Source organism: Austrofundulus limnaeus, unplaced genomic scaffold (assembly GCF_001266775.1).
Source record: "Austrofundulus limnaeus strain Quisiro unplaced genomic scaffold, Austrofundulus_limnaeus-1.0 Scaffold402, whole genome shotgun sequence".
Taxonomy (NCBI): Eukaryota; Metazoa; Chordata; class Actinopteri; order Cyprinodontiformes; family Rivulidae; genus Austrofundulus; species Austrofundulus limnaeus.
In genome coordinates, this window is record NW_013952804.1 from 118,457 (window position 1) to 131,937 (window position 13,481).

At 45.4% G+C, this 13,481-nt stretch overlaps 1 protein-coding gene across 1 annotated transcript in view; it reads left to right on the top strand.

Annotated features, from left to right (window-relative positions):
• cacna1ba (calcium channel, voltage-dependent, N type, alpha 1B subunit, a) overlaps window positions 1-13,481 on the top strand; it is a gene marked incomplete in the record, with an annotated part of 226,765 nt that overhangs the window by 78,584 nt on the left and 134,700 nt on the right. The window contains 1 exon segment of the mRNA XM_014023993.1: window positions 1,664-1,750. Within this exon segment, the coding sequence (XP_013879447.1) occupies window positions 1,664-1,750 (87 nt within the window).

Below are 13,481 nucleotides of genomic sequence, written 5' to 3' on the forward strand. Positions count from 1 at the left end.
CACACACACACACACACACAAACACACACATACCATGTTTCTCTATCCTTGTGGGGACTTTCCATTGACTTCCATTCATTTTTTTAAAATTTTATATCCCAACCCTGACCATTTACTCTAAAAGTTAACCTCACAGGTACCTACCTTACCCTAAAACTAACCTAAACTCAATTCACACCTTGGTCCTAAACCTAACACCCAACCTACCAATGGTATTTACCCATACTAGGATTAGGTCCCCATAAGTACCAGGGAGAAGCCACCATCAGTGTAGCAAACACCTTCAAAGCATGAATCCGAATAATGTTTAGTCTGTGGTGTTAGATTAAACTTACCTCTGCTTCATTCATCCTCAGCTCAGACTCATGATGTAGCTGTATGGTAGGTTCAGCACAGTTTGATCTGTGAAACACAAGAACCAAACACACAGCACTGAAGTTTTATTTGCTTTTATTACAAAAGGGGATATTTAAAAACTATTCACAGACCAAGGAATGAATTATAAAAATGATGGGATGAGTCAGGTCGAAAACAAGTTTATGTTTTAAATGACTGAGTATGAAGAGGAATGAAACCCTGAAGCTAACTCCTTACTGGACATAATAAAAAGTGCTGTTGAACAGCAGGTTTACCTGGTAATAACCCAGAATAAATGAACCCATAATGAGCATAGAAGGTTCTGGAGAGCCTGTCATCAGGAGGTTCTTCTTGCTAATGGTCCCAGGCATGAGGAGCTGAAGATGGACAGGCTGGAGTCCTGTGGACACATGAGACATGATGGAACAGCTCTAATTTCAGGATCAGAAAGTTCAGAAATAAGTCATAAACAAAGATCTGTTTGAGAAAGTGAAAAGCTGAGTTCTATAATGTTAAGATGAGGAAACTGCAGATCAGAGCATCTGGGTTGGACCAATGCTGTCTGATCAGCTGTGGACAACAGGGACACTCTTTGTCCTCAACATCCAGTCCTTCTGGAGATTCTGTTCAACAAGTGTTGAAAATGATCTTTTAAAGAAATAAGGAGAGCTAAGAGCTGAGGCCTTCTAATGATGGTTCAGTCTCTCATCCACTCAGGACCACAGAGGACCAACATGTGTAACTGAGGCAGGAAGTGGAACACTTTTAACAGCAAACAGCGCATGTAAAGATGAAGAATCAGAAGAATCAAACTGATATCTATGAGTTTATCAAAGATGTATCTTCAGCTTCAGCTGCTGGAGGAAGAGAAGAGCTTAAATGAAACAGCATTAATTATAACAAACACATTTAAATCATGAAACCGCCTTCTACACAGATCAAACTAAACTGAATTATTTAGCTTTCATGAGTTCAGACTTTTACTGAAACTCAGACACGCTGAGAAACTTCATGCAGTTCAAGCCACTTCCCAGATACAGGATTGGATTTTAGGCTCCAGACTCCTCGTTATCATGGAGACAAGATCAGAGGTCTGACAGTCAGGAACTCACAGTGGGGTCTGCTGTCTGAGGGAAACAAGAAGAGTTCTCATGTCAGAAAATAAATCCATGTTAGATAAAAAACAAAAAAACATTCATGTTCCTACACCTGTCCTAAGAGCCAAATCTGAATATTCAAAAGATACAGACATGAATATGACCTGATTATAAACAACATGAAACTAAGTAAAATTCACATTTTGCAGAGGAAGTGATGCTGGCAGAAGAAGATAAAAACGCAGAGGAGAAATCCCTGGATGGAGCATGGTACAAAAGAAAACACAACAACTCTGGTAAGGACAGTGCTTATTTAAATGTATTCATTCTATATGTTTTTATTKAAGTTGTATTTTACTAGGTGGGACATCGGGAACAATTTCTTATTTACAGTACTGGACTTTGTGTGATGAGTTCTCTTAATGCAAGTCTATAAATAATGTCTCCATGACAAACAAGAGAAAGTTTTTTTTTTAATAATGACTGGTTTTGCAGCCACTGTGAATGAAGAACAGTTTCTGTACAGATAACCAACCTTTGACCTTTGATGCTATATAGTGATATGGTGTGAAAAGGAAAGTTGAATCTCAGACTCAGGAAGAGCCGTGTGGTTTTCTGTTCATGGAACAGCGGACCAGCTCTACACCCTCAGCAGGGTCCTGGAGGGTGCCTGAGAGTTCCCCCAACCAGTCTGCTTGTGTTTTGTGGACTTGGAGAAGGTGTTCGACCGGGTCCCTCTGGGACTCCTGTTGGGGGTACTCTGGGAGTATGGGGTACCAGACCCGTTGATACGGGCTGTTAGGTCCCTGTACGATTGGTGCCAGAGCTTGGTCCACATTGCTGGTAGTAAATCAGGCTCATTTCTGGTAAGAGTTGGACTCTGCCAATGTTGCCCTTTGTCACYGATTCTGTTCATAACTTTTACAGACAGAATTTCTAGGCACAGCCAAGGTGTTGAGGGGATCCTTTTTGGTGACCTTAGGATCACATCTCTGCTTTTTGCAGATGATGTGGTCCTACTGGCCTCATCAGATGGTGATCTTCAGCTCTCATTGGAGCGGTTCGCAGCCGAGTGTGAAGGACCAGGATGAGGATCAGTGCCTCCAAATCTAAGASCATGGTCTTGTGGTCAGCCTCAGGCACAGCTGTGCAATAATCAAGCTGTCTAATCAGCATCTTGATATGACACACCTGCGAGGTGGGATGGATTATCTCTGCAAAGGAGAAGTGCCCCATAACACAGATTTACACAAATTTGTGAACAATAATTGAAGGAAGGTCTACTGTGTACGTAGGAAAATTTGTGGATATTTAAGTTCAGTTCATGAAAATGGGAGCAAAAACAAAAGTGCTGCAGTTATATTTTTATTCAGTGTATATAAAAATCGTATCATCAGCATAAAACCGAAGCTCCACTAACAGATTGTGGATTATTTATAAATATAGAAAAGAGTTGAGACTTGATTTATGGGGTACATTTGATGAAACAGAGAAAATATGAACCATTTACCTGCTGGGATCTGTTAGAAAGATCATTTGAAAGTGAAATCTGAGGATCTTGTGATCCACAGAGTCACAGGCTTTACTACATCCATGAATTTTATTGCAATTTTAGTTTTAGGATCTATAGACAACAATACCTTCTCCACTTCTTTTTCAGTGATTAACTTTTTCTTGTGTGAGTTTCCTGCAGAAATGAGCTGAAAGGAAAAACAACAACAGTGTGATTTTTAGTCCTGGATAGGTTTTCTGTGAGAGGAGAAATAATGCGAAGTGGGTCAGAATACAGACCTCCACTTTTGACCAAGAGTGTTAAACAGACCCACAATCCCAGACTCACCTAGCACCCCCCACAGTGTACCTCCAGGAACACGGTCCAATGCTTTCTTCAAATCCACAACCATAGACTGACTTAGCAAACTCCCAGGACCCCTCAAGGAATCTAGTGAGGGTAAAGAGCTGGTCCAGTTTACCAAGGCCTCCGCCTGTTTGAATATCAGAGTTTTTTGAAAATGTCAGAAGACTTTTTTCATGTAGAGAAAGTGTATGATATGTTGTAGGTCCAAGGATTACTCATTAAAGTACATTATTATCAGATGCTTGGCTAGAAGGAACAGAGACTTTAAAACAAATTTAAACCAGATCAGTCAGGTCAAATGTACTTTAGTATTGTTTACTGATTTGCAGCAAAAACAATAAATGAGACATTAGACATCAAGCATTAAGAATTTATCCAGGAACATTTAAACCCAGCAGCAATTGAGGTAGATATGAGAGAAATTCTGTTTAATCTACAAAGAAATCACACTGACCATCCAACACATGGCATGCTGGGAAACAGGAGACATGTCAGTATCATTGTGTTTTTATTTGTTTTTAGATTATTTGTGTTTAGCTGATCATTCCTGGTGTTAGATACTTCGGATCATCCTGTTCTCTGTGTTTTCTGTTTTTGTGTTTTAGCTTCTCCCTGTCGTTTCTCATCTCTATCAGCTCTCAGTATTTTTCAGCCCCTCCCTGACCAGCTCAGCTGTCGCTCATGCCACATCCCTTCCCTTATATTCAATCTCCTTCTATCTTCACATCAGCAGATATTTGAATTTCGTTGCAGATGAAGTTTTAGTTCTATGTTCCCTGTCCCCTCATTTCTCATCCTTTTATTATTTTTTGTTGCTTTATCAGCGCTTTGTTTTTGTTATTAAAGTAGTTTATTATTTTGTGTCCTTGTGAGTCTTTCTCTGGGTTCAACCAAACCAAGAAACCTTTGCAAAGCTTTGGGTGGAGTACTAAAAAGAAAAACAAGACGTTCAACTACACAATTAAGAAATTAGTCCAACACTACCACTGCCTGTAATCCCACTCTGGATTTCTCCAGAATCAAAAGTAGATTTGATATTCAGTTCTCATTTGGTTGAGAAATATATAAACAATTATTATTACTATACTCACCAGCCACTTTATTAGGTACACCTGTCCAACTGCTCGTTAACACTTAATTTCTAATCAGCCAATCACATGGCGGCAACTCAGTGCATTTAGGCATGTAGACATGGCCAAGACGATCTGCTGCAGTTCAAACTGAGCATCAGAATGAGGAAGAAAGGTGATTTAAGTGACTTTGAATGTGGCATGGTTGTTGGTGCCAGACAGGCTGGTCTGAGTATTTCACAAACTGCTGATCTACTGGGATTTTCACCCACAACCATCTCTAGGGTTTACAGAGAATGGTCTGAAAAAGAGAAAATATCCAGTGAGTGGAAATCCTGTTAGCCTGGCCCTTACCTTCCTACACAGTTCCGCTCAATTCTAGTTTCCCTTCACTGCTCCGTCTGGGATTTCTCCCATAGACAAGGATTTCTTCAGGAGTATTTCATCCGGGCCAATCAGAGAGCAGAAGGAGGAGTTTTGAACGACGTCGATTTTCTGCACAGTGTCTGCTTGTTAGTTTAGCTATGGCAGTGGAGGAAGTGAATGAAGCCAGTCTGTGTTGATTAAATTAAATTTGTCTGACAAAGCAGCAGTTCTCATTTACAGTCGTCTTGTTCAGCTCGGTACTTTTCTCCTCTCAGTAGGGTTGTTTACAGCACACTCGATTTCCGGTTAGCTTCTTAGATCAGCTTCCTTCACAGCGACATACATCGTGGCCAACTGACCCGATCATTTTAAACTTCAGCAGAGGCCACGCCTCCAGCAAGAATCGTTTCTCTATAGCCGAGAGTCCAGACCCTCATACGAAGCTAAGTGAAGGACGACAGTCTGGTTTTTACCAGGCTACAGTTCTGTGGGCTCAAATGTCTTGTTGATGCCAGAGGTCAGAGAAGAATGACCAGAATGGTTGTAGCTGATAGAACAGCAACAGTAACTCAAATAACCACTCGTTACAACCGAGRTCTGCAGAAGATCATCTCTGAACTCACAATACATCAAACCTTGAGGCAGATGGGCTTCAGCAGCAGAAGACCACACCAGGTGCCACTCCTGTCAGCTAAGAACCGGAAACTGAGGCTACAATTCACACAGGCTCACCAAAACTGGACAATAGAAGATTAGAAAAACATTGCCTGGTCTGATTAGTCTTGTTTTCTGCTGCAACATTCAGATAGTAGGGTCAGAATCTGACATCAACAACATGAAAGCATGGATCCATCCTGCCTTGTATCAATGGTTCAGGCTGGTGGTTGTGGTCCAATGGTGTGGGGGATATTTTCCTGACACACTTTGAGTCCATTAGTACCAACTGAGCATCGTGTCAACACCACAGCCTACCTGAGAGTTGTTGCTGACCATGCCCATCTCTTTATGACCACAGTGTACAATCTTTTGATCACATCCACCACTTTATGACCACAGTGTGCCATCTTCTGACAATGTCCATCCCTTTATGACCACAGTGTACCATCTTCTGACCATGTCATCCCTTTATGACCACAGCGTACCATCTTCTGATCATGTCCATCCCTTTATGACCACAGTGTACCATCTTCTGACCATGTCATCCCTTTATGACCACAGTGTACCATCTTCTGACCATGTCCATCCCTTTATGACCACAGTGTACCATTTTCTGATGGCTACTTCCAGCAGGATAACACTCCATGTCATAAAGTGTGAATCATGTCAGACTGGTTTCTTGAACACAACAATGAGTTCACTGTACTTGAATGGCTCCACAATCACCAGATCTCAGTGCAATAGAGCACCTTTGGGATGTGGTGGAACAGGAGATTCTCATCATGGATGTGCAGCTTATGAATCTGCAGCAACTGTGTGATGCTATCATGTTAATATGGACCAGACTCTCTGAGGAATGTTTCCAGTACTTTGCTGAATCTATGCCATGAAGGATTAAAACAATTCTGAAGGCAAAAGGGGATCCAACCTGGTACTAGCAAGGTGTACCTAATGAAGTGGCTGGTGATATTCAGATGTATCAAAATCAACAAGTGAGAAAATAAGAAACAATGAACAGAATTTGACTAGATAATAAACCTTTAGGTTACCTAACGTAACCCCGGTTCTTTGATAACAGAGTGAGGTGTTTCACTATGAGAAACGCTCCTGCGTGACCATCTACGGACGCTCCAATGACATTACGTCTGTCTGAGACAGACAGGTTGAGCCGTGCTCAGGGCTCCGCCCCACTAATATATCACGGTCAACCGACCCCTCCCAACTCATTCTGGAACGGTTTCTTTCCATGTCAATGCAAGAAGGGAAGTGTTGGTGAAACACCTCACTCTGTTATCAAAGAACTGGGGTTACGTTAAGTAACCTAAAGTTCTTTTTCTAACTTCGTTCGGTGTTTCACTATGGGAGATATAGCCCGCTCCCGTATGGCATGAAAGCCCCAAAACCCGCAGCTTCCCAGAACCCCACTTAAGAAGGCCCTGAATTACCGGCGTCCAGTACTGCGTGAGCTAAGGACGGCTGAGCTACATCCAGCCTGTAAAAACGTACAAAACTGTGTGGTGATGCCCAGCTTGCCGCAGCACAAATATCTTGAATAGATACTCCTTGGAACAGGGCCCAAGATGTGGCCATGCTCCTGGTGGAATGGGCTTTCAGACCAACCGGAGGTTCTGCACCTTTACACCTGTAACAGAGACTAATGGTCTCCACAATCCAGTGTGCCAGCCTCTGGTATGACACTGGTTTTCCCTTATGAGCTGTGGCCCATGAAACAAACAGCTGGTCTGACTTCCTGAAACCATCTGTCCTGTCCACATACATTTTCAGTGCCCGCACAGGGCATAGGTAGTTAAGACCTCGCTCCTCTTCTGAGGAGAATGGAGGTGGGTGGAAAGCTGACAGCTCCACTGAACCACATTTATTCCCAGAGTCCATTACCTTGGGCACAAACACTGGATAGGGTTTGAGACACACCTTAGTGAGCCCCTGTGCCCATTGTAGGCATGAGGGGCTGACAGATAAGGCATACAGTTCGCTCACCCTTTTAGCTGTGGTTAAAGCCAAAAGCAGAGCAGTTTTAAACGAGAGGAATTTCATCCCCGCCCCCTCCAGGGGTTCAAAAGGGTGATGACAAAGGGCTTCAAGAACCAATGGGAGGTCCCACAATGGAACTAGAGGCCTAGAAAATGGCCGCTTATGTCGTGCCCCCTTCATGAAGCGACACACTAGAGGATGCTGACCAACAGATTTGTTGTTAAATCCAATGTGACAAGCAGAAATTGCTGCTAGATAAACTTTGATGGTGGAAAAAGCTTTGCCTTTTTCCAGCAGGTTCTGTAGGAAACAGAGAACATCCACAAGAGAGCACTGAAAAGGAATAGCATGCCTCTCTCCGCACCATTTCTCAAAAACTCACCACTTACCACTGTAAAGATAGTGAGTAGAGGAGGCCCTTGCACTTTGAATTGTGTCAACAACCTCCGGAGGGAGGCCAGCCTCTTCTAAATTCCACCTTTCACGGGCCAGGCCCAGAGAACATGCGATCTGGGTGGGGATGATATATTTCTTCCCTGGCTTGGGACAGGAGGTCCCTGCGAATGGGGAGAGGCCACAGTTCTCCTGACAGCATCTGAATGATTTCTGCCACTCAGGGCTTGGATGGCCACCATGGGGCCACCAAAATTAAAGACCGGCCTTGTTCTCTCACTCAGCTCAGTGTGGGAGAAATCAGGCCGAGGTGGGAAAGCGTACAGCAGCGTGTCTGGCCACGGGTGGGCCAGTGCGTCCATCCCCAATGGAGCATCTGCGTCTGACAGGGAGAAGAACCGAGGACAGTGGGTGTTTTCCCATGAGGCGAAGAGATCTACGTCGGCCCTGCCGAACCTGAGCCAGATCTGCTCCACCACCTGAGGAGCAGATCACCACTCTACCACTGTAGAGTTGTCTGTCTTCACTAAGACATGACTGTTCTTTAGATGGGGCAGAAAGTGCTTCAGTGCTAGAAAACCTGCCTGAAGCTCCAGCACATTTATGTGGAGACGTGACATTTTCTGTGACCACACCCCATTTACTACTCTGCCCATCATGGTTGCACCCCATCCTGTCAGGGATGCATCTGTTGTCATGGTGGCCCTGGATGTTACTGCTGCATCCAGCTGCGCCCCTGTGGTAAGAACCACGGGGTCCCTCCATGGCTGGAGAGCCGCCAAACACGCCTATGAAACTTTCACTCTGCGATGTAAATAGYGACGGGAGCTTAGTTTTAATGATGCGACCCACCGCTGGAAATCTCTCATCTTCAGAAGCTCCACATTCACTACAGTGATTACTGAGGCCATCAGTCCGAGGAGACGCAGGCAAAGCCTGAATGACACGGTTCTCCTCAGCTGAAAAGCCACGACGCACTGGGAGAAGGAAGTGATCCTCCTCTCTGACAGTGTCACTCGATATGAGAGAGAGTTTATTTTGAGACCCAAATATTCTGTACATTGTCTGGGGTATCAAGCAGCTTTTTGTATGGTTTATTCTGAATCCCAGGTCTGATAAATGTTTTATTACAACCTGGGAATCACTGATCGCCTGTTCCCGTGTTCGGGAACATATGAAGTAATTGTCTATGTAAGACAGGATTCTGATACCGCACACCCTGAGCGGATCCAGGGCAGCGTCCACACACTTGCTGAAAACCCGCAGTGCTAAAGAAAGCCCAAACGAGATGGTTTGATACTCTTAGGCTGTGCCCCAAAAAGCAAACCTGAGATATTTTCTGTTTGGTGGATAAACAGCGATGTGAAAATAAGCATCCGCCAGATCGATTTTTATGAACCAATCCGCTGGACGGATAGAGCGACAAAGTGTTTTGTGCGTCAGCATTCTGAACGTATATCTGCGTAAGTGTTTGTTTAACATACGCAGATCTAATATAGGCCGGAGGGTCTTTCTGTGGAGTCAGGAAATAACGAGAAAGGAAGCCTTGGTGGGTTTCTTCCATTGGGATAATCCTGATTGCTTGTTTGGTTAAAAGTGAAGCGATTTCGTCCTCCAGAACGTGTGCCAACTCTCTGCTGGCCACCGAAAGTACGACGCCATTGAACCTGGGCGGCTTCACGTTGAACTGAAGTGGGTAACCCAGAGAAATCATAGTCAGAACCCAAGGTGGAACTGCGCATGCGCGCAATGCCTTCGCCCGTGAAACGAGAGGCCCTTCTACGTCGCTGCAAAATGACATCATTCCCGTGCCGCAGCAGGGCTCCATGCGTCTTGGTGAAAGAGCACGGGCACCCTCTACTGAGCAAAGAGTTTGATAAAGTTTTTTGTTTTTTATTTTTTGTGGGGTGCATTCTGCCCTCGGCAACATGCTTGGCTGTGGAAATGCATTCTTTATTTTTATTTCCCCTGAACAAAATGAGGCAAACTGGGGCACTGAAAAGTGTTTGGTGACACTGAGCGAGTGCTGTGTGTGTGATACACATTTAGTGCTTGGTGACACTGTGTTTCCTGCCTCAAAAAATCCTCTCTTTGAACATGAGAGGGCTGAACAAACACACCTGTTGAACTTGAAGCTGCAGGAGTGTGAAAACTCTGGTAGAGAGGGAGTGTTCCTTCTACCAGCTTTCTCCTTTTCACTGGAGGAGGAAAAGGAGGTGTTAGGCTGTCCACTTCTTTTTGCCCTCCCCGGGGTGGGACGGACGCTTCTTAGCCACTGCTGCAGCAAAGGAGTGTTTGCCCCACGGCCTTGGATTTTCTCCTTTGTTCTGTTGGGCTGGGTGACCCGCTGCCTGTCTGGGTGTGCTGGCAGCAGCCTGCCTCCCCTTTGCTGCTGCAGCTGATGCAGCAAATCCAGATCTGGGTCCCTGCACCACATGCGGATTTTGTTTACATGGCAGACAGAGGTCAAAAGCCTCACCCTCCTGTTTTCTGAGGGTGCTAGTCTCTTTCATCTTTTCCAGAGCGGGGCCAAAAAGACCTTTGGTTGGGTCATAGGCTGCGTCCATGACCTCAGCCTTCTGAGAGTCCCCCAGGCCTGAGAGGTTCAGCCACAGGGCCCTTTCACCGGCGACAGCGAGCCCCATGACTCGCCCGCTGCCCTGGACAGCTCCTCTGGATGAGCGCAGGATGAGGTCATTCACAACACAAATTTCATCCCACAGAACAGGGTTAGGTGACCCTGAGTCCAGCTGGCGGCCCATCTCCTCCAAGATTTCAGCCTGATATGCAGATAACAGTGTGACAGCGTTAAGAGCACATACAGACTGACCTGCATATGTGTACATTCTCTGATAAATTGACGATGTGAGGCGGTCTGATTTAGATGGGAGGGAATTATTGGTGGATGCTGAAAGCGATCTGCGGTTAGGGTGGAGGTGGTATGTTACTGAAGGCTCCACAGCTGGGGATCTGGTCAGCCCCAGCTCATCCATTCCTTGTATTTCCAGCTTGGAGCAGCCCTTAGTGGGGAGCTTGCTCCTGAAGGGGCTCGACCAGTAACGGTTCGTTTCCCTTATACAAGCTGGAACAGCAGGTAAAAGCTGTTTAGCTGGTGTAGAAGCCGGTGGAAGCCTCTTACCGTCATACAGATTCCTTTCAGTCCCCTCAGCATTCTGAGCTGCAGGCCACGGGATGCCCAGTTTATTAGCCGCCCGTCTGCAAACCTCATACAGGACAGAATCCGCAGGAGAAGCAGCACCAGCGCCGCTGGGAGGCCTAGACTGACGAGCGGGGAAGATTGAATCTTCCTCCTCCTCCTCCATGTCGTCCATGTCGAGGAGGTCCGAGTTAGCATCATCATCCGCGTCCTCCTGACCCGCTTCGAGTTCTCCACAGTCAGCTCTTTGAAAAGAGGAGGTAGGACCGAGGACTCATCCTCCATCATATCTGCCCAGCTCATAGCTCGCGACTGATKGCTGACACCTGGAGCCGCTGTTGCGGACAGGCTCAGGTCCTGGCTGTTCGCCACTGCTACTCGCAGCCTCCTTTTCAGGATTTTCTCCAGCATGTTGGAGCAGTGCGAACATTCTTGTGGGTTCGCCAGCGATGCTTGCGTGTGTTTGGCGCCCATGCGTGCGATGCACATTGGGTGAGGGTCCCTACCAGAGATGGAGGCTCTGCATGACGCGGGGCACGGTCAGGATACAACCTCCTTGGCTTTAGGTTCCGACCCCTTGGTGAGGGTGGGTACTGTAGCCATGACGGACAGAGAGCTCGTCATGACACGTTAGCTATCTGTCGGGAAAAATTTGCAGCAAAGTTAAAACCGAGCAAACCTCTAAAACCTAGCAGCTTGTCGTGACACGTTAGCCGAAAAATTACAGCTAGCAAAGTAATGCTAACTCGAAGCGATGCTAGCTCGCCTTGACGCGTTAGCTAAAGTTACAACTAGCGCCGTTCGGTTAATTAAAACCGAGCAGTAGCGGGGGCGGGGGGAGCTCGCCTTAACGCGGTCGCTGCTCCTGAATGTAACTAAAGATACTTCTCACGAAGTCTTACTCAGCACAAGTCCAAAGCTGAAGCCAGGAAAAACTGCGTTCGGCAACGTACTCCTTAACGGGATGCCTGGGAACTGTTTAGCAGCTAACCTAGCTAGCCTGAAAGCGTTGAGGGAGTTTGTTGTAGTTTCTCACAGGAAGAAAGCAAGAATGAGTTGGGAGGGGTTGGTTGACCGTGATATATTAGGGGGGCGGAGCCCTGAGCACGGCTCAACCTGTCTGTCTCAGACAGACGTAATGTCATTGGAGCTTCCGTAGATGGTCACGCAGGAGCGTTTCCCATAGTGAAACACCGAACGAAGTTAGAAAAAGAACACAATTAACCATACTTCATACCAGCTGGTATCAACACACCAAACAGGTTTTTACTAAAAAACACAAGAAGAAAAATAAGAGAAACTAAGAAACAGAAAATACAGAAACTAAACTTTACACGTAAGTAAATGGTAAATAGCTTGAACCTATATAGCACTTTATCAAGCCCAGTCGGACCCCAAAACGTTTCACACTTCACCTACTGATAGTGGTAAGCTACATTGTAGCCACAGCTGCTCTGGGGCACACAGACAGAGGCAGGGCTGCCATGCACCGGTACCACCAGACCCTCTGACCACCATCAGTACACAAGATGGCTAAAGTGTCTTGCCCAAGGACACAACGACAGAGACAGCTGGAATGGGGGATTGAACCAGCAACAGGACAATTCCCCTAACCGCCCCACCACAACTGCCCCATAAAACATGAAAATAAATTAAAACAGAAAATTAAACCCAGGAATAAACCAAGGAAACCTTTCACAATATTTAGAAATATGGACTATCTGTAAATGTTTTTAAATATTTCAACTTGACAAATGGTTGTTAGTGAAACATGAAAGAACAAACAAATAATGTTTCCATAAGTTTGTGTGAGGAATAGCCTATATGCCACGGTCATTAATGACGTATTTCCGGTAAAAATTCTTGCCACGCTCCTCCCTTCCACTCCCTGCTTACTGCCTATGTTTTTAGCGTTAGCTCCTAGTATTAGTCCATGAAAAAGACACAAAAGTTAAAGCATCTGTGATCTACTGTACTGGTATAAAACGTGAGTTCTGTTGTGTGCCGTTGTGTCCACTAACCAACAGATACGATTGAGTAGTTAGTTTTTATCCTTTTTTCCTCTTGATGAAGAGGTGACAGCAGAGGATCATAGCATTACAGGCAAAACTTATCTTTAAAAGCTCATGCTTGCGTTTGTAATCAGCATTTCTAACCTGAGGATATTCAAGAGCCAGCATCAGAAATGAGAAGATGGAGGTTACAAAAGGGAAATGTACATTTATCCCATTTTACTGCCAAGACGAGGGAGGAAAGACCACTTCCACATGACAGCTAGCAGGAAGCTAATACAGCAGCCGGTACAAAGGTAGGTGTGTGCACGCGCGTTTGTGTTATATGAAATGTTTTTATGCGACTTTGTCGTGAGTTTTATGCAAAAGTAAAACCTTGTTAGAGTGTAAATTACAGCGTAGACTAAAGCTGAGCGACGAACGTGCCCCCCCTCCTCCCCCCGAGAGCAGCAGAACCTCCGCCTGATAATAATCACGTTTTCAGTTCACTAACGTCGGGGAAAACGATCCAAACCATACAAG